The sequence below is a fragment of the Manduca sexta genome, chromosome 28, assembly GCF_014839805.1.
Source record: "Manduca sexta isolate Smith_Timp_Sample1 chromosome 28, JHU_Msex_v1.0, whole genome shotgun sequence".
NCBI classification, from domain to species: Eukaryota; Metazoa; Arthropoda; class Insecta; order Lepidoptera; family Sphingidae; genus Manduca; species Manduca sexta.
The window spans coordinates 869439-892032 of NC_051142.1; the positions used below are offsets into that span (position 1 = coordinate 869439).

The 22594-nt window shown below is 35.8% G+C and overlaps 2 protein-coding genes across 3 annotated transcripts in view; one reads left to right on the top strand and one right to left on the bottom strand.

Moving 5' to 3' along the window:
• The window catches only part of LOC115452202 (nuclear hormone receptor FTZ-F1 beta-like), a 68106-nt gene that overhangs the window by 29355 nt on the left and 16157 nt on the right, over positions 1 to 22594 (top strand). The window contains exons 2-14 of one of the 2 annotated variants that reach the window (XM_037444668.1): positions 256 to 694; positions 4128 to 4243; positions 5577 to 5715; positions 6407 to 6591; positions 7674 to 7842; positions 8407 to 8542; positions 9000 to 9138; positions 9573 to 9703; positions 9954 to 10165; positions 10756 to 10892; positions 11135 to 11215; positions 11603 to 11827; positions 15122 to 15274. In XM_037444668.1, the coding sequence (XP_037300565.1) occupies positions 595 to 694; positions 4128 to 4243; positions 5577 to 5715; positions 6407 to 6591; positions 7674 to 7842; positions 8407 to 8542; positions 9000 to 9138; positions 9573 to 9703; positions 9954 to 10165; positions 10756 to 10892; positions 11135 to 11215; positions 11603 to 11827; positions 15122 to 15175 (1824 nt within the window). In that variant the 5' untranslated portion in view covers positions 256 to 594 and the 3' untranslated portion in view covers positions 15176 to 15274. Of the gene's footprint in view, positions 1 to 255; positions 695 to 4127; positions 4244 to 5576; positions 5716 to 6406; positions 6592 to 7673; positions 7843 to 8406; positions 8543 to 8999; positions 9139 to 9572; positions 9704 to 9953; positions 10166 to 10755; positions 10893 to 11134; positions 11216 to 11602; positions 11828 to 15121; positions 15275 to 22594 lie in introns of those variants that run through there. The other variant, XM_037444667.1, reaches the window with a different exon arrangement.
• Positions 16899 to 19736, bottom strand: LOC115452203 (esterase FE4). The gene is made up of 3 exons (XM_037444670.1): positions 19590 to 19736; positions 18043 to 19301; positions 16899 to 17262 (listed from the first exon to the last, which is right to left on the bottom strand). Exons 1-3 carry the CDS (start codon positions 19638 to 19640, stop codon positions 17073 to 17075), a joined length of 1500 nt encoding a protein of 499 aa, XP_037300567.1. The 5' UTR covers positions 19641 to 19736; the 3' UTR covers positions 16899 to 17072.

The window sequence follows — 22594 nt, forward strand, 5'->3', positions numbered from 1 at the left end:
CCCGCGCCCGTGCGTGTACACAACACACACACGTTTCCAAACTACACACACACGCTTTGTACATTGTACCCAATAGGAATTTATTTGGACTCAGACTTGCGTACCATTTGTTTTGTTCCTTTTTGAACCGCATTTATTTTTTAATCCTTGCGCCGCGTCAAACATAAACAATACCATTTTGTGGTATGTAAGTGCGTTATCGAAATAATATTTTTGTATGAAATTTTGTCTAATCATTAATGTTTCTTGTTACAGATTACCCAAGATGCTGGTTTCATCATTGGGTTGTAATCGTACGATTCCACTGACGAAAGAAAGTTCTTGCCGAAACAACGATAACGTATCAAGAATATGTGAGAAACACAACGCAAGACTGAATCCAACTGTTGCCTTAAAAATGAACAAACACGCGAGGTGATCGAATATACATAGATAAATATTTTTTATGGAGCATAATGCCGAGAAGACATAGTTTTTGAAGAGTTTTCCAACGAACAGTATTTTGTATACATTTTTAGACTTTACGTGCACGGTGCTCTAGTGTAGTGTAGTGTTATTATCGATGACAAAAGTATCGATAGTCGCGGTAATGTGATGAGCAGCGAGATGACCAGTGAGGGAAACGCTGTGAAGGTGGAAGGGGGTCACGTTTCAGTCACCACTATCAGCATGTCGGGCTCAGAGACCAGTAATGGTAAGATCACTTATCATTTTATTTATATAAGGTTTTATCGGTAGCGTAGTTATATTATGGTGCGACTGCAGTGTTGAGGTTCAGGTTCGATACCCGGATATTGCGATAGGCTCGCCTCCTAAATCATGCGACATAATATACACGGCGGAAAATGGGTTCGCCAGTTGCGTATCTGCCTACCTCTTCGCGGATAAAAGTCGTGAGTGTATGTGTATATAAGTACACTAAGTATGGTCAAAAGTTATTAATATTCATTGATATGTCTTCGAAATTATAAAGAAATTTTGATCAGACAAATGAAATTTAAACAAAAATTATGAAAGCAAGAATAATATTTTCACAATTGAATTATAATTTAATATAATTAATTCTTTTGGAGTTTAAAAATTTATTCAAATCAAACAGTAATAATCAAATTTAGTTGGAAGGAATTCGCTATTCAAAAATATTGTCTGACGTGTCACACGCAGTGAAACGGGCAAAGATTCCGAATTCAAAGATTGAAGGATAAAATTTAACCGTCACGTGGTATTGTGTATGCACTTATCAAAATCAGCCAGTGCCTAATTAAGTATTATCTAAACTGGATTATTGTGTAGTCGTTATTGATAGACAGCTGTTTCCAATAAACGATCCCAATCTCAATCTTCAATCCGATTCCGAGAATGAACCAATCAAAATAACTCATTGTAAGCATGTCAAAAAACCTTTGTTCTCATTGGCTCATTTTTGAGATAGATCAAAAAATGCGATTAGGATTATTTATTGAAAATGGCCGTTAGTCGTTCACTTTTTAGAAGCGACAGGTTTATTCGCATTCCGCGATTCTACAGGATCGAAAACATCCTACGCACAATGAAGGATTTATTTTTAATAACATATACGCCATCCGGTCGTACAAGACGCTTGAATAACAAACAGGTAGATTCATAAGTTTTGGGACCTTGCTTTGTTTATCGTTCGGCTGATTGAAATGCGGGGTAAAGCCTTCGCCGCGGTAATGCACGAGTTTATAGTTTATTCAATGACGATACCTTTATAATCCAGTGTTGCAATAGTTTTATTCTGCGATTTCTTGATATTATTAGTTGTTTTCTTTTAGGTAACTTTCTTGGTGTAATATAAAAATGGGATGTTCAATCGACAGGCTTTGTTCACAACTTAAATATTACACATCCCTATAATATTATCTTATTATATAAATAGATTTGTGGCTTTAAACTAAAACAGAAAACTAATTGTAATTTTTACGAATATTAACTGCGATAAAAATAGAAAAAGAAATTAATTTTAATAAAATATTATAATATCTAAATGCGGTATTTTATATCACAATACTAATGTGTTTATGTAATACCTTAAAATTTTTAAAATATTTAATTTTGCGATAGAAATTCCATACTATAATTATACACATGTAATTTTGCTGATTAAAATTTTATCGTTATTCAGTGATAAAACTGATAATGCGATCATAATTAATTAGCATTGCATTCTTAGCACATTAAATATCAGTAAAAATCACTGTGTAGCTTGATTTATATAGGTATAGCATCTCATTAAACAGAGAAGAGGATAGGATACAGAATATACTGAAACAAATTTCAATCACGTTATGAGTTTTCCCGTTTATACTTGACTCATAAAGAATACATACATAATTTTAGAAAAGTCAGAAATGTGTGCCCTTCGGATTCGAACCTGCGAACATTCGTCTCGACAGTCCGTTCCATACCCACCGAACCTAATGCTTAAGCGTTAATGCAAGTAATTACTGAAATCAAATCAGAAGAAAATAACGTTAAAAAGGAAAATATGGTTATTTTTTCGCGTCTTCTTCACGAAAACACAATACCTGTGGTAAATACAGCATGTAATACTGTCAGCTTTCGTTCGCGTATTACCCCTTAGAAAGCTTTTCAGAAATAAAAATCCCGCAATATGAAACTATTTTCCAAAATATATCTCACTAGATGTGATTTAAATATAAAAAGTAGCATAAGGTTATCTAGGATGTAATTCATAAGTTTGTTACATTTAAATGCAGTGGTTCATGCGTGACTGGGCAATAAACATAAAGTTATATCATTTCTCAACCTTCACGTTAATAATAAAACAGGACTGTTAACTTCAAATATGGAAGGAAAACATTAATTATTTTTCACTTTTGTATCAGAAATTATATTGAAGACACTAAAACAACAGATTTACAAAAAAATCATAAATCAAATAGAATTATAAATACTAACCCCCTTATTCGTAGACGTTTTTTATTTAAGGACGAAGTAAAGCTATGATAACAAGTCTGTTTCTCAGTGCTGACGGCATGGCAGCCTTCGCAGTGCGCAGACATAGAGCCATTGTGATTGGCTAATATTGAGATATAACAATATTAACCGTCCTTTGATAAAACGGCTATGAATAAGGGCGTAAAAGTATATTTTTGTAGAAACCGACATCAGATCAAGGTTACGATTACATATAATATAACCAATTAGCCGGTAGAATAATCGTTAATGTTATTAAGCAACAGCCCAGTTAACATTGTCATGAAGCTCTATCGACAGTCGACACAGAACAGCACTATGACAGATAATACCTCGTGCAATAAAATTATAGTAAAAAGCGGTGATAGCGCGGTCGACGAACCAACTTGATGGGGAAGGCTTGTTTATGTTTACGCTTTGTACAAATACGAACAGACAAAGGACACGGAATTAATACACTGAATCCGGGTTTGTGTGAAGTGGTTATATGAGTATACCTAATTTTATACAAGACTCTAAAAATGTAAATAAATGTATAAATACATTTTCTATCATTAGTACAATATCAGAGTCGATTGGATAAATGTCGTCTCTTTTTGTGAATGGTTGTGTATATAAGACTACCATCGCAATGTTAATTTCTACCGCTGACCAGTGTACGCTGCTGTGTTCCGATGTAAAGGGTCCTAATTATTCATCAGGCTGACGAAATTTTTGATTGCTACCTAATACATTGTGTACATCAATAGATAGTGACAACTAAAGTGACAACCGTAAACACGGTAAACGTTATAGGACCATAAGAGCTTGCTCCACGGTTATATTTTCCAGGGATAAAAAGTAGCCTATAACACTCAGGAATACAGTTGGTTCCTATTAATGAAAAAAAAAATCAAAATCGGTCTAGTAGTTCCTGAAACAAGCGCGAACAAAGAAACAAATTGACTCTTTAGCACTCTTTTGCATCTGTAACATCGACTTTCGGTAATTACACGAAACTCGATGTTTCATTGGATAGTTTGTCACTTTTTAAATGTCGTAATTACATAATATTTTAATGGTGTTTTGCACTTGCATCTTTGTAATTTCTAAAGGTGCGATATATTAGTATAGAATCATCAATATTAAAATCGAAGGTTATTAACGTAAACTGTTGTACTTTCCAGGCCCGTTCTCGTACAGTTCGAGCGGAGTTCGCATCAGTGTCTCTTCGGAGCCACTTGACGAAGACTCCACTGATGCGGAGATCTCCAAGATCGACTTCACCCAGCACCAATACGAGGTAAGTTAATCAACTTGATTTCAACCTACTCTTTGCCGTGATCGCCGAAGGAAATTTTTGCACCTATGCTGCAGTTCACAAATACGATTTGCTTTAATTTTAGGAATTGTCGTCTGATTCAAGGCTTCTTACTTTGGGACATGCAATACTGGAAAATGTATTAAAAATACTGACAAAGGTGAACGAAAGTGGCGAAGCGTCCATATAACAGATTCCTACCGGCTTTTCTTTCGTAGCATGTAAAATCTAATTATCATTGATACAATTTACAAAATACATTTATACATATTAGTAGTACCCAGAATTTTTTGAGCGCACGCTTATTTTCGAAAGTTTTAAGTCTATCATTTTTGTACAACCCTTTCGAAAAATGTCCCCCTTCGCCACGGCTGAACGAATAAAATGAGTAGCTGAGAAATAACGTACTCGGATTCGTTTCTTATACTGAAAATGGTAGTCAAATGCGCAAATCCATTATCCTCTGAAATTTTAATAGCTATGAATATGACCGAAGATTCTTGTAGTCTTAGAGGTGATAAATGCTATGAGGTTGTGGTTTATGTTAGCTATGATGTCGAGGCTCGTTGAGCAGAAATTGTCTTGTGTTGTTTATGCGTACTGAAGGTTACCGGAAATATTTTGTACCCAAGTGGATAACATTGAAACATGGTTAAAAACAGCGATAGCGACTATCCGACGAGTTGCGTTCCGGGGTCAGTAGACTTACATCCAGTCAGAAGCCGCCATGACTCTGGCAACTGTCGATAAAGGCAATGGCCCTCATTACACTATATATCATAACATCAATACTAGGATAAAAAAGCAACTTAACTCTGGCTTCTATACAATGACAAAGGCAAAGTATTTATTTTTTTGTAATTAGCGATAGTCCTGTCGTCTATTACAACCCCTGTTATATTATTTTTCCACTATTGTTCATATAACATAATATATAGGTGCCCAATAAACTAATGTTATTTATGTATCGTAATTATCTCCAATAAACTTCGATATTAAATATTTCAAATAACTGTTTTGTTACATCTTCCTTATGGTAGTTTCCAAATACAATATACTAAAGTGTACTAAGCCGGTTGAATTGACATCTGTATATAAGAAGAATGGAGTGTTCCTGTTGGGCTGGTCGTATCGCTTACCATCAGGCGATCGGTTTAGTCGCCTTGCCATTCAGTTCCAGTTTCGAAGTCCAGTAATTACGGTAGCGGTATTTTTATTCAAGTCATAATGAATTAAAAGTAGTTTCAAAGCTTCAGTAATTTCGCCGAGCGGTGTATTTTCAAGTCATAATAATGTATGTAAATGTTTTTTCTAGGTAAACATGAGAAACAAGAAGAAACGATCGTCGAGCGGCGCTCAGTGCGAGCTGCAGAACAACGACCGCGAGCGGCCTATGTCGTGGGAGGGCGAGCTCTCCGACTCGGAGATGGTTATCGACACGTGCGCAAATAACGGTGAGATAAAAGGTTATTCTTACTAATTATTAAAAGCGACGGTGGCCTAGTTAGGAGTGGAACGGACTGGCGAGACGAATACAAGAGCGTCGCCAGCCCATGGCCTAGGGGGGGCAAATAGATATGGAGAATGAGAAAACTATGAATTGTAGGTAAAGTCGAGAGCACATGTTCCTCCCCACTCCCCCTTTCCCGCTTTAACAATAATATAGAGCAGAACGTAATTGAGCGTACGGAATATTAGAAATGGAATTATATACGGAAATGATCGATCAAGCAAGTCAAGTTAAAGACATAGAACTTTCGTTGCTTTACATTTGGCAACTGTTTTGAATCTCTAGGAGCGGGCAGTTGCCCCTCCCTGCCCCTCGCCCCTTGGAAACACCCTTGGACGAATATATGTATAGGTTCAAAATCGAAGGGCACGCACCTCTGTTAAAAACCTCTCAGTAGTAGAGTAGGCCTGGTTACACTATACACATAGGTACCAGCTTAAGTTATAAAATGTTTTTCTATACTCCACGTTGCATAAACATAACTTTAAACATAATAGGTAATATACTTAAAACACCCTGCGATACAGAACTGTCCTAGTTCAGTAATTTCTTCCAATTAGTAATTATGTGGTAATTACCACGATCTAACAATAAAATGAATAAATAAAACTAAACTTGTAAAACATGGTCTCCAGATGAAAACAGCAGTTTCATGGACCTGCAGTCGTCGCGGGACTCGATCGACACTCTCCGGAACGTGACGATAAAGACGGAGCCGATGAAGGGCGAGCCGTTCCAAAGCGCGGACGACCAGCGCGTGCTCGACCTCAAGTACTCCGCGCCGCTGCAGCCGCACCAGCGCAGTCTCAGCATGAACAGGGTACTAAGATGTTTTTATTACACAGATACGTTGTACGAGCTTAATACTGGCAAGACGAAAGCAAGGTAATTGCCCGACATTCACTTAGTCAATCTCCAACCACTGTCGCGGCTAGTCAGTTTACAATTTTTTGTTTTTTTTTTTATGAATAAAATGCCTTCCTGTGTTTTTAGACGATGTACAAATTATACTCCAACTGTGAATAAAAAAAACGTTTCATTTGATACGTTAGTAATAAGTATACACTATTTATTTTATTTTTACTAATAAATGCATTTTATTCGACTGTCATGGCGACCAGAGACCAATAAACTAGATGTACACGGCGGTCGTTGCTCGGGCTCTATCAATGCGAGCTATTAGGGCTGTACAAGTATGTGATTATAGTAAATAGTGCGCTGTTTTTGTGTGCAATTTTGTTAGTCTATGACACGTCTATTTATAAAACGTCATTGGTACGGTATTTGGTCCGCGCAACTATTTAGTGCGATAACATACCCTGGGGCCGTCTTGTATGAGTTGCAAGAGGCAACAGCTTTTGGATGGTATGCCGGTGTAGGGTATAATTGTAAATGCAATTTCGAAAAGCGCACATGTCCGAAAATGTAACAAGTTCAGACAATGGAAATTTTCTAAAGTGTAAAGTGTTTTCAATTTATTTTTGGTTTACAATTTGGGTTCAAATAGTGATAAAAAATTACAGAAATGTTGTTGTTATTTGTTATTATATATTCACTTCTCGATATAGATCTAGATATGACATTAATAAGATGTGCCCTTTTTGAAATTGCATATTCAATTAAGTTATGGACTCGGTCCAATCCTCGCTGGAAAGCCAAGAAACAAATATATCGTCGTTCAGAATACAAAAAAAGTGCCATACAGTTGTCTGTACGGAACTTTACTGAATTCATAACCAAATCTCAATCTCCCAAGACATATTAATATCAATAATCTACCACTAGCTACAAATATCAATGTATAGTTGTACAATATTGCTTAGATGCGTATGTAGATAATAATTATTATATACACTATCAGACTCTGTGACCAGGTCTCATTTAGTTTGTCTATGATTCCAGATATCTGTATTAACAGACAACACATCGCTGTCGCTGGCGCGGCGGCCCTCCTCGCCCACGAACAGCGCCAAGTCCCTAGCACTCTCGGACCAAGGCTCGGCGCCGCACATGCAGACGAACTTGGGCGAGGTCCAAAATCTTACTATCAAGAAGGAGATGCAGTTATCAGGTAATTTTTTTTAAAATTTAGAATAGTTTTCTTCAATATCATTACCATCGTTGTCATTACCATCACATAATAAAGTTTATACCTTACTCCCTTATTCATAGACGTTATTTATTTAAGGATGGAGTATTGTTGTGATAACAAGTCTGTTTGACAGCTTTGTTTATCTGACAGCTTGCTGTTTGTTCAGCTTTACCTGAGAGCCAACTAGATTCAAGTTGTATCTGAATATTAGCCAATCACAAAGGTCCTATGTCTACGCACTGCGAAGGCTACCATGCCGTAGGCACTGAGAAACAGACTTCACACAATCACAGCAATGCTCCGTCCTTAGATAAATAACGTCTATGAATAAGGGGAATATTTTTAAGAGTTACGATCCACAACTATTGCACACATTTCGTAGCAAATACGTATTAAATTCTGCTCGTGGTAGTGTTCCTATATCAAAGAGATTAAACTGGAAAGTAAGCTAAGTTTTTGAGTAGATAGGTACAGAAGGTACATGAATGTCTAATCCATATTATAATAAACGATAATATTATATTGATATTTTCTATATTCCAGAGTTAAAGTGCGAGCCGTCAACGGCTATGGACAAGCTGATCGGAGCGTCGCACGGCTCGCCGTCGCTCGGCCGCCTGCCGCGAGTGCAGTCCAGCGCCAGCACCGACTCGGCGGTCCACTCTATGTACACGCACAGGTAACACTGTAGTAAATGTATTTTAAAATCAATTTATCAACTTTTCGCTTGGTTTTCAACTGCTTGATATGACGACCAAGGGGCCGTTCCAGTATTACTTAACGCAATTTTTAAAGATTTTTGACCCCCCCACCTCAAGGACCCCTCCCGCCCCTGTAACGTATCGTTACGTTTTACAAGACCCCCCTGCCTCCAAATTGCGTTACGTAATACTTGAACGGCCCCCAAGACAAATGAAGTCAGTTAGATTTTTCATAGCTAGCATTCATAGGGGTATTAATGTTGTATTAGGAACCGTAGGCGTAGTTACTTTATAAATAGCTGCTTTTGAATTACGAGCTCCGAATATTGCTATATTACGTATATGCTCTAATTAAATCTATTTCTCAAATACTTACTTAACATTAGGTGACTCACTCGTTTGCCGGTTAAGAAATAATTTCTATTGATATTCCAGCGTGTACAGCAGTCCGTCGGCGAGTCCGCGCGCATCGCGTCACTACACGCCGTCGCTGTCGCGGAACAACAGCGACGCGTCGCACTCCTCCTGCTACTCGTATAGTTCGGAGTTCTCGCCCACGCAGTCGCCAGTCCAGGTTAAGACTCATTCATTCGTTCATTAATTAATTTTAGGTGATTCATGATAAGTTCAGTATAAACAAATTTTAACCATTCGTGGCCGCTAAATTATAGCGATGCGCAATTGCAATTAACTTTTTTATTTAAATTTTAACATCAATTGAATGTTGCTATTTTGCGGTTAACTTGTACTATTCCAAAAATTCGGCGGACTTTGAAATGTTATAAGGAGGTACTATTTCTACAATCTTTGTAAAAAGTAAATATTGTGTTATTTGGTGAAGTAAAAAGTTAATGGATATATTATACACCGTATTTCCTATCTATATTAGAAAACAGTGCTATATTATTTTTTTGTCATGTTAATTTAAAATAGGTAGACACGTTGATTTCACGCACATTTTTCAATGTTATGATTATTTGACAAACCCGACTGTATTTTGTTACCCAGGGCCGGCACCCGCACGTGGTGTACCGGGAGCCGGCCGGCGTGCTGTCCCCCGCACACGACGACGACACCGAGCCCGCAGACGACAGGCTCCACCATCACCAGGGCATCAGCAGGCAACAGCTGATTAACAGGTAAATTGGACTGTAACGGCACAACGTTCTTATAATAGTATAGTATTGCATAAATGCCTCGCTTTAAATTGAACCTAGAATCTTAGAATTTGCAACATACACTTCTACTAAACCGTTTTTTTAAATCCTCATCAATAAGTTTCCTAACTCTACTGTTTATTTAAAATTCCAGCACACTGACGGTAATGACACATCATTTCCATTATTATGTACAGTTCTTCGAATATTAATCATTACCATATTTTCACAGTCCGTGCCCCATATGCGGCGACAAGATAAGCGGCTTCCACTACGGGATCTTCTCGTGTGAGTCGTGCAAGGGTTTCTTCAAGCGCACTGTGCAGAACCGCAAGAACTACATGTGTCTGCGCGGGGGCAACTGTCCCGTCACCGTCGCCACCAGGAAGAAATGTCCCGCGTGCAGGTTCGATAAGTGTCTCGGATGCGGAATGAAGTTAGAAGGTAACTTTTGCTATTTAGATTATATTATCATTTCCATAGTTGTCATTACCATGAACCATAATTACCGTCTTCGAAGTTTTTTTTTATTGTTTTCAGTAAAATCGTCATTAATCACTTCATCACTCTTTAAAGTTACTGGTATGACGATTGAAAGTAGACTATACAACTGAGTGTTTACAAACTGTTCTTAAGTGATTACAATAGTATTTTAGAATTTTTACATTACTTTGCAATATTTATTGAGTCGGATAAATCTTATATTTTTACCATGCGCTGCGAAATCTAATTGCACGGAATTGTAAAGATGCGCTCACACAGTCGGTATAAAATGGTTTAACAAAAAGTAAACCAGCTCAATAAGCAACACCTTTTGCACTTTATTAACGACTTGCCTCGAAAAGTGCACTGAACTGACTGTCATAGACTGTTACAATCGTAAGATTTACAATTTACGATGTTTAATAACACAATGTACAACTTTTATAGGTGTTTAGGACAAAATGTAACTTTGAATGTTACCGTGTTAGAAAACATTGTTTAACATTTTATAACACATGTGGGAGCCCCTTAACAACCGCATTATGTTCCAGCGATCAGAGAGGACCGGACGCGCGGCGGTCGCTCCACGTACCAGTGCTCGTACACGCTGTCGGGCGCCGCGTCCACCGGCTCGCTGCTGTCCGCGCACATGCCCACCACGCTGCGGCACGCCTCCAGCCTTACTTGTGTAAGTTATGTAGTAGTTCGGCCGTGTGCCGCTAGATGGCGCTATTATGAACAAAAAATACGGTCTGAAGTATACGGGTGTTAAATCATAGGCGCTTGAAGTTAGTCACAAATGAGATAGTTATAAAAAAAAAATATGAATTATTTTGAATAATTATGACTGTAAGTGCACATTTTTTAGTTAAAATCATAGTAAATAGATCAGATTTACAGTTAAATACATGATATTAACAAATTTTACAGGTAAATGGACCTGGCTCATACAACAGTCGGGGAGAGCCCAGTAATAGCAGACTAACGCCCGACATACCCCCTTTATTACAGGTATGGAATAATATTAGTACTAATATTATAAAAAGGTAAAGTGTTTAAATTTGTTTGTTAGTACCTCTGGAACTACTGAAGCAATTTTGAAAATTTTCCTAGTAATATATAGCTACTGTCTCTAAATTTTGGTCTTATTGGTTTGATTTTACATCATCGGCCGCAAAAATTTGATTTTGGATTGAAAGTGTTTTTGGCACTAAAACTCTTAATACCTTATCAATTAAATTTATTGCACAACTATTGACAAAAAGGTGTTACATTTTTAAACCTTTTAGACTACATATATTAGCACTTGATTGTATTTCAAACAAGCTGACGTATTTACTGTCCCAAAAAGATTGTTAAGACAACTCTTATGGGGATTTTATTAAAGATCATTTTTAGGAGATAATGGACGTAGAACACCTATGGCAGTACAACGAGTCGGAGCTGAACAGACTAGGCAAGTCGCCGGGCAGCCCGTCCGCCAACCCGCTGCTCGCGGCGAGCGGCATCACCGCGCAGAACTCCAGCCCCGACTTCCTCGCGGACTTGTGCAATATCGCCGACCACCGGCTGTACAAGATAGTCAAGTGGTGCAAGAGCCTGCCGCTATTCAAGAATATATCGGTGAGTGAAAAATTTTGGCTGACTAGGAAAATAAAAAACCTCGCTATGTTGTGAAAAAATGTTGTTATATTTTTATGTATTTTTGTTAACGTCGATAAAAAGTAAAAATGGGGCCGCGTAGCAATTTTTGTTTTATCCATAAATTACTTGCTAGTTTATTTTTTTTTAAAAATTACATCGATGATTACATACGTACTTACGTTGGTTTTCGATGAATTTATTATAGTAATCAAAATAAAGCTGCATAAATTAAGTAAGTACTTGTTGATAAGTGCTATTATACCATAAAGGAATATTTATTAGATAATATTAATGAACAGCAATGACATAACTTGTAGGTACAACCCTAGATACTCTTTTTATATGTTTGTTTGCAAGCCTGCTGGTGAAATATTACTAAATAATGTAACAATATTCGCAAATAATAAATGATATAATGATTTTTTGAATAAAATATTTGACATTGAAATAAATCTATGTTATTGACTATATCGCGGTTTTGTATATTCCGCGCTGTGACCACGACGGCTGCAAAGCCTTCGAAACGTCGGGACATAATATTAAAATCCGTAAAATAGTTTAATTTTCATATCTAACATTCGCGTAAACATAAGAAATCATTATAAAATATTTGCTTCAATATAATATTTAAAATGGAACATGGCTTGTTTCACAAGTTACAAGTAAATTTTATTTGTCAGTTATTGTAACCAGCTACCTAATGTAGATAGTACTTATTTTCTTACTATTTATATGGGAACATAGATAAGAATGTAACGTGTCTGGTCGACTTATATATCTATGCGAATAGTAGCATTTACTCAGAAGTTGTAAAATTGGCCTCTATTGGACTATAGCTATTGATGTATATTCTATAGACACGAACGTCTATATTAACTATTTGTTCAAAATCTGGAGTTAGATCTAAAGTTCTCTGCAGCGCTCAATCATCAAACGTCATCTAAACTATTTTTTTAAAATATGCAACGCTAAAGCTCTTTTAATAGCTGTCAATATTGACACCAAATTAGTCAGTTTGAATGGATTGCAGTTCAATTCAGTTGAACACAATGAGTGTTCGGGACCTCACATCTAGTACATCTTCTATATATATATAAAAATAAATCCCTATTTCCCTTGGTCACGCCATCACGCATGAACGGCTGACCGATTTCACATTTTTTTTTTGTTGTGTTTGTTATTGTCAGGAGAAGTTCTTATGAAAGAAAATATTTAAAAAATTGCGCGGAAAATTATTAAATTTAAGAAAACTTAACGAAAATATCAATTTTATATAACTGTCAATTGTTTGAAATAACTGTCAGCGATTAACGGAATGCGCGCAGCAAATTCATAGTTATGACGGGACAACGTCTGTCGGGTCAATTAGTAGTAACTATTATATAACGATGATTATAGCCTAATATTTAATATTTATTAACACGCAGGCTACACATAAATTTTTAATCGGTGTTTTATTTGTTTATGACAACACAGACATACATATCGACACCTGTGTTACGTAACATTAAATTTTAATCGAGGTAATGTTTCATTTTATCGGCATTCAGCTCGTAAAATAAATCCCACAAAATAAATGCCTTGTTCGACGCCGTAGACTTTATACTCATGTTTGTGTCTATTTCCAAGTAATTTTGCTTTTCTCGCGTGTAAGGGATCCATTTTACCGGCAATAGGTCTGTCGTGACAGGAGTTGGGTTTCTGAAAATTAAATTATATTGCATCATTTACCATAGCAATGAAATTCAAATTTACACAGCAATGAAATCCAAATCATGATTGAAATAATAATTTTCGTATCAAAGAAATAAATTTAAATGGCTTCTCCTTTTGGGCAAATTAACCTAGCTATTAAACATTTTCCCCCTTATTCATAGACGTTTTTTATCTATTGAGCATATATACAACAATATAACAATTATAAACCAATCACAAGGGCCCTATGTCTACGCACTGCGAAGGCTGCCATTCCGTCAGCACTGAGAAACAGACTTGTTATCACTGCTTTACTCCGTCCTTAGATAAAAAACTTCTATGAATAAGGGGGTAAATCTATCAGCGTATTGTTCAATATCTTTGTTAGGAAATCTGTCCACGTCAATTTTATTGCATCAATTAACCCCTTCCCAACATTTTTGATTAATTATTATACTTTACGTCTGGTACAGTTTCATTTACCATGATATTGAAACTACGTTTTAACGCTTACGGATATTTGGTTTGACTGACTAAGACTGTTTTTTTAAAACTGTATTGTTCTACTTTTACTGTAAAAGATAAAAGTAGAACAATATCATCTTAATGTCAATAAGTTAGAATTTAATTCAACTCACCCATATTTAACAAAATTTGCCCAAAGTGTAGTCATTCGGTCAATAATTAATTGATCTTCAGACGAAGGTTCTTCCATAAAAGAAACATCAAATATAAATGAAATTTCGTCGCCATGCATTGCACCATCTTCTGTTGTTAAGCCCAATTTTCGCGTCATAAAGTTTCTTTGGCCTTCATACGAGAACATATAATAGTATACATCTTTGGCTCCATTTTCCATGTATTTGAACATATTTAACCTTGATGATACGAGGAAGTCAAAATCATTTCCGTACTCTACAAATTTTTCTTTTACTGTCTCCATACTAAATGTTCTGTCAACTTCATAAAAATCGCGAATGATTTTTGCCATTTCATACCTTTCTTCCCGTGTCATATTAAAATGCTTAAACGAGACCAATATGGGATCAAAGCGTTTTATTATTTCTGGAATCTTGAGACCATAAATAAAAAGTGTCTCGTTTTGTATGTTACCTACCATAAAAGATATGTTTTTGGCTGCAGGCACTTTCATGTTCCAAGGATAGTCGGACATTAATTTATTTACGTTCTCAAAAGGCTTTTCTATACAATATCTATACGGAATTACCACTTTCTTCGATGCTTCTATCACTAAACTGGGATTTACAGATGAAAGAAACGTAATTGCTTCTTTGACGTCACTAGTGTTGGCACCCAGGTATTTTGCCAGTTTTAACACGCCCTTATCATGCGGCATGTGGTTTACTGGATGTGGAGTAAAAATGGGTCCACTTTGAAGTATAACTTTATCGAATAATCTTTCGTTTTCATCCAATGAATGGAGAAGCACATCAACGCTTGTTGCTCCGAAACTGTGACCGTCTAAAGTGATTTTATTTCGATCGCCTCCGAATTCTTCAATGTATTTATAGACCCATCTTAATGCGTTCTTTTGATCCTTGAATCCTTGGTTTCCAGGAACTTCCGGTATGTCAAGGCACAAGAAGCCGTAAGGACCGACGCGATAATTAAACACAACTATAATTATATCATGCCTCACTAGATACTTCGGCCCGTACAAAAATCTACGATTAAATCCCAATATGTAATTACCTCCATAAAAATAAACCAACACTGGCAGTTTATTTGTAGAGTTTGCAGTTTTAGGCACGTATATGTTTAAAGTTAGACAATTAATAGTTCCTTGAATTGTTTGGTTAAATTCTTCACTTTGTGGACACATTATTTCGTCATTATTGGCTTCAAATAACGTTGCGAAAGGTGGCTGCGGGAGAGATTCCTGCAAGTTGAATCAAATCATATAAAACATACAATTTCATCAAAACATTTTTTTATTTTAAACTACTATCTACAAATACTTACTCCAAAGGGATTAGATTCATTGACTTTAGCATAAGGTATGCCTAGAAACATTAAGTAATCTCCATCGTCAGCTTCGAGGCCTTGTATCAGCCCCAGTTTTGTATTTATCAACGGATTTTCGCCTATCACGATATTTGGCAACAAAAATATAACTGTTACGCATACAATGTTTACTCGATTCATGATTTCAATTATTGATTAAATTTATACGAGTATATATTTTTTTTAAAATATAAATAGTCGTTCACAAGAAATTTTGTTATACTTGGAATATTATAATTTGGGCACCCACAAAATTTAAAAACAGACTAGATGTCGTTACTGCTTCACATTGATTATTGTACATAGTAAAGGCACAAGTATTTTTAGGTATTTATAATAACCAGCCATATGTTTACATTGATTGTTTAATAATTGTGTTATTTAATATTTATGGTACCTACGTAATATTAAATAAATTATGTAGAAGTGTTAGTGTTCATTGTCATTTATTTTTAAATTAATCCGCACACATAAACGGATCAAACCATGACCGTGCTATGAACGTATCATGCACGGAAGGAAACACGACACGGACTACTATCACCCTAGAATGTAAAAACAGTGCAGCTCTCCGTTTCCATTGCTTGCCATGCACGGACCGTAGCGACACCGGCAAAATGTTGTCTCCGATAATTATTTTTGACGGTCCGTGCTTTGCACGCCACGATGTTGGTCGGTGACGGAACTGTTTAGAGTGTATAGTATCATACTTTTCAGAATAAAGAATATTTTTTTGTCTGACACTTTAGTAGCACTCTCGTGGTCAGAAACGGTGTAGTAGATAGCAGTGGCAAAGTGTGAAATTTTCCGAAAGAGAACTCAACACAACATATAGGTATTGATACGCATATATGCAGTCGGCAAATTCCTCTATAAAATTTATAGATGCAAACCTATATACATTAAATGTCTAACAAGTCTAGGTAAAATAGGTACCCATGCATAACGAAGCAGTTTTGTATGCAAAGCCTTTTGTTTTCTGTAGAATAAAGGAGCATAAATAGAAACATTTAAAAAGATAAAACAAAGAAAGTTTTTGCATTAATCGCCAATTTTTTTGCTAACTATATTTTTTTAAAATTCTTGTATGCGGTTGCTAAAAATGAAGACATTAAAATGCAGTTCCATAAACAAGTTTCCTTGTAGTTAATGCAGTCACGACAGTTGCCTTTACTGTCCCTTCCCAAAAATCCGCCCTGTATAATGTTTCTATTGAATATATTTTTATCTGTTTAGATTGCAATTTTTTATATATATGTTACTTTTATTAACATATATTTCCGCTATATTCGCGTTTAAGGAAGTAAAATAAAAAATAGATTCAAGAAAATTAAAGTCATTATATTAAAATTTATAAAATTATATGGTAATTTTTTTACTTTTTTTGCCGTATCTACTCCGACACCATATATTTCGAACAACACGTGCTGTACTATTTTCTAATCATTAATTTCCTCTTCCTTTCTGTTTATTCCATTGTCTTTTAAGTATATCCAAATTACTTTTAATGCATTGTCGGTAACCTTTCGTATTTGCCATTTAATTTGTAGAATAAATCCCAGAAAGCCATCCTTTTCGGGAACGGTTGGATCCCAGTGCTCACATTTAAACCGAGATTATAATAAAAAAGCGAATCTTTTGTTACCGGTTTCCATTCTAGTGGCAGTAATTCGGATGTTGTCGGTTGTGGGTCTCTGAAAATAAAAAAATAAGTTTAGCTTATATAGTTCAAGGCATAGTGTCGTTGCCTTAAACAAGTACGGTAGTTGATTACTTCTTTTTAAATACATTTATCAAAATGTATTGCATACAGATTTATCGGAAAAAGAATTTTTAAAATCCACGCAATCATAAATAAGTTATAAAAGTTTGAAATTTGGTGGAAAGCAAAGCTACCAAATTACAGTAAGTAAGTAGGAAGTAGGCAAATGTGACGACACCAAATTCCACCGGCCATAACGCTGCGTGAGTGAGAGAAGGACAGCGCGATAACCCCACCACGCCCCCACTTTTGCTCACAACAAAATTTCAAATATGAATAACTGTTTTATTTTTCAATCAATTTTGATATAACATAGGAAACTATCCTATTATAACCAATATTTTTTCCATCCCCGGTTAATACTTTGCTCGCATAGAATTATATAATACCTAGTACCCTCTTTGTAGATCACTCTGAAGAAGTAAGTGTTCGTGTGAAACATGTCGTTGGCTCGATATTACGTGGTTGTATGTTATATTTTTTGTACAAATAGAATTGTACATGTTACATGATACTTTGTTTTTTCAGTAAAATTTCCAATATGCCCGATTCCCGAAAGAAAAAAAGGGGAACCAAAAATTATTGCCTTTTAAAATTTTTACCAACACGAGAATTTTACATCTCATTTTTCAAACATAACATCTTTTAATAGTGAACCAGGGATTTATAAAGTATGCTATAACTTGTAAAGAATTTTGATTTACATACACACCCATACTTAACAAAGTTGGCCCACATTGTGGTTACACGATCTATCATGAGTTGGTCATTTGGTGAATGTTTGTCTTTAATAGGTACCGTGTCGAACAGATATCCTTGGTCGTCAACATGAGCAGCTCCTTGAAATGAGTCGTTCACTCCATATATTTGTCTAATAAAGTTTCTTTCTCCAAAATACGAAAACACATAGTAGTACAATTTCTTTACGTTGTTTTTAATAAACCTTTCAATGTTTATCTTTGTTGGATATGTGTGTACCGTGTCCGATGCGAAGTCAATTATTTTTTGTTTAACTTTATTACTCACTTCCTCGTCCCCTATGTAAAAATGTCTGACCTGGTCTTCTATTGTTTCAAGCCGTTCTTCGTCAAAGTCAAATAAGGCGTATAATATATCTTTGAATATATTTTTGTTTGTGTTATCGAAATCTGTTGACGCGTAATGATGCAGTAGTTCATTGTTAGATTGTTGTATTAACATGGGCATCTTTCTGATACTTGGTATTTCAGTGATATGTGCCATGTGCCTCGTAATAAAATTTTCGACATTATCGAATTCTTTCTCTATACATATTGTATAAAGTATGTTTAATTTACTCGATGCTTTTATAACTGCTAAGGGATCTTGAATAGTTAAGAATTTAATTGCCTCACTCGTATTGTCTGTTTTGAGTCCAAGTTCCTCAGCTATTCTGTGGGGTACAGTGACATCTGAATTGCCCATTATTAGTGGGTACGCCATTAAGCCGCCTTGAAGGATGATTTGTTGAAACAGGGGATACTTTGTGCGCATGAAATGTAAAGACGCGTGTAATCCGCCAGCACTAGCGCCGGCCAATGTTATTCTTTGCGGATCCCCACCAAACGCGTCTATATTTTCACTTATCCACTTGAGCGCTAAAAGTTGATCTTTGAGCCCTTGATTACCTGGTATTTCTGACGTATCAAGACACATAAATCCATACGGACCTAAACGAAAACTTATTATTATGAGAATTATATCTTGTTTCATTAAAAATGTGGGTCCATAAATATGTCTTCCTGGAAAACCAACCTCATTACGTCCGCCCGGTATATAGATTAGTACGGGCAGAGGATTTTGTACTGAGGCCACGTTTGGTACGTAGATGTTTAAATAAAGGCAATCCAGCGATCCAGTTAGTGTGTGGTTGTAATCTTCTATTTGCGGGCACATCACGTTATCGTCGTTGGCGTCGAACACTCCTTCAAATTTAGGGAATGGAATGGACCGCTGCAAAATGAATTTTTATGACGAGCATTATTATTTTGAAAGTAGAAGGTCAATAGTAACAAAGTAATCAAACTATCAAATATATGTATAGGTGTTGGTACAAGAGATAGATATTTTAGGCAATATCCTTAACCTCAGTGTTTCCACTTTGCCTTCTTGTGACGAAAGTGTGTGTTTTCTGTGGAAAAGGTTTAGTCCACTGCGATCGATTACTATACACACTGATTTGACATCATGTTTTTAAAACAGAAAAGTCTTTCATATAAAAATTTATAATATTGTACTTACACCAAAAGGGTTTTCATTGTCCACCGTCGCATAAGGCACGCCCAAATACATAGAATAGTCATCATTTCCAGCTTTTAAACCTCTTATATTACCTAACTTAGTTCTTACGACAGGATCGCCTAAATTCCATTTTATAACAATATTTATCAGCAAAAGGTACAAATACTTTCTCATGTACATCATGATTAATTGATGTTAATTTTCAAATAATGCTTCAGTATTGGTTGTCACTTTAACTTTATAACGAAAGGCACTTGTATAAATAAAATGCTAATCTACAAGGTAATTGTATAGAGAAAACTACTAAAAACAAAAAAAAAAAAATATTTAACATTACCTTTATATCGGTTCCAATTTGGTATCTTATCGACATGCCCAATTAAAATTAAACATTGTTTGTGTATATTTGTAAATGTATGTATCTAGTTTAACTAGCAAATTTAATTAGGCATTGCCTCTAAAATTGGAAACCAATATAAAGTTAATGTTAAATTATTTTTGTTTTTTTTAATGGATTTTGAACATGGTTTAATTTTTTCTTAAAAGTTTTTATTTATTGCTTTTTCGTGTCAGTAAGAAGTAGACTACTTCGATTGTGTTGTGCACGTAGTACGGCTGTCGCGGTGATGTGATGATGTATGTATATTAGAAGTAGACTACTCAACACAAAAACATAACTAAAAACGTCACAAGAAAGCAAAATTGGCAGTTTTGTTTACTTGGACGACATAATTATTCTAGTTATTTTAGTTTTAAAACCAAGCTAGAGAAGCGAATTTTACAAAAATTCTATGACAGTAATATGGAAGTATATTCTTTCGAATAAAAAATGAATTTTCCAAATCGGTTTTATAAATGACCGAGTTCTGAGGTTACTTAATAAATAATCGTCGGCTAAGAGTGCTGAGCTGCTAACTCCATTTTTACCGAAAATGAGATTTTGATACCATCAGATAGAGCGAGCAAAACTCTACAAAATCGTAAAACATACCAAGTGCCTCTAACACACGACAATGTCACTTTTTCAGCCTCAATAATATCTGACAACTCCTTGGATGTGAAATTAACCCGCGTAAAACTTGCTAACTCCCTCATTTGGCGCCATTTTGTGGGCAAATGTGCAGCACAAATTCCCGCGGCATGGCACCATAACTCCTATATGAAGAAGAACTACAATTTTACTTCGTGTGTGATATTATTGAACAATGGTGATTCTTGCTTTTTAATTTTTCTATGTTTGTTTTGTCTTTTGAATTGTGTTAATACATAAAAGCTTAAAATTTGGCATCCTCTTGCTTGGCTTGGGAGTTAGCCCATTTTATTTCTTAGAAATAAGTCTTGTTAAAGGAGTTAGACATAATTATTTTTTGCAATTCAATACCTTTCTATGCTTTAATAACACTTGTGTACATGTTTTAACTCAAAAAACATAAGTAATACTTATGTTATTTATATCATGAATTATATATAGTTGGTATCCACGGTTAAGAGAGAAAATTAGCGTGGCCAAGTAATACAGTAAAAGGTAGCTTAGTCATACTGCGATGTAAATATATAAATATTAAATTTACAAATAAATCAGAAAAATTTGGGTATTTATATCGCTATATCCAGCGATAAACATTGCACATTGATTGATTGTTGGTGAAATCTTTGGGAAAGTATTTCTGTAGCCAGTGATAGTTCTCTTTATTTTAATCAAAATAAAAGACCCTAACTTTCAAAAGTATGATGGCATCCATAAAAAACGAGGGAATCCTTTACGAAGTCAGTCAGTACAAAATAAGAATTAAAATGTAAATAATTATCGTAAAAAGCAACAAGAACGAGTGGCAAATGCCACTGGAAATTTACTGAGAACTTTGAAAAATATATTAAACGAATTCGGTACTGAAACACAGAGGTTAACAGAATTTTCAGTGGACAAGTTATTTGCTGAACACGGGCACACTATGTTGTGACTGCCAACGTATCAACCGGATTTTAATCCAAATTAAAATATGTGGTCTCGATTGAAGGGCTATGTAGCCGCTCGAAACGAGGATATGAATTAGATTACAGTAAAAACAATATTCATTGAAAAGTAAATATTACCGGGGCTGAAGAATGGAAATAGGTTTGCGATCATGCAATCAAATACGAGAATAAATATCTAAGAATTTAACACGACGTAGACGATTACACTGATAAACTAGTAAATAATATGGCCGATAGTGACAGTGATATGGAACTCTTTGAGAGCAAAGATATTTAATTCGTGAGACAGGGGGATGGCATATCTCCAAAACTGTTCAAAAACGTACTGTAGGATTTGTTCATAACTCTGGTGATTACATCTCGCTTGCAATTCGCAGACGACATAGTGATAATGGCAGAAACACTGGAAGATCTGCAACAGATGCTGTGTTCAGCTTAGCATCAGCCTCACAGCGAGTAAGTCTAACAATGAATCTTGATAAGACAAAAGTTATGATCAAGGACCGTTTTATCGTTGTCAATGGCCACCTTCTCAAAGTTGTTTCCGAATAATTTTACCATGGGCAGATTCTGCAATTAGGAACAAACAGTTTTGAGAAGGAGGTTAAAAGGAGATTCCAGCTGGCCTGGGCCGCATTTGGTAAACTACGTCGGGTTTTCTCGTGGTTTCTACCGCAATGTCTGAAAATTAAGGTTTTCATCCAATGCGTCCTACCTGTCATAACCTACGGTGCCGAAACGTGAATGCTCAAAGTGGCTGGTCCACCAGTCCAAGGTCGCTCAGCGAGCTATGGAACGTGCTATGCTTGGAGTTTCTCTGAAGGATAAATTCATAACGAAGTCATCCGTCAGAGAACCAATGTCACCGACATAGCAGACAAGATTAGCAAACTAAAGTAGCAGTGGGCAGGGCATATCTGTCGAAGAAGCGATAACTGATGGGGTAAACGAGTTCTTGAGTGGAGACCACGACTCGGCAAACGTATTTGTAGGACGCCTTCAAGCAAAGTGGAGTGACGATTTACAAA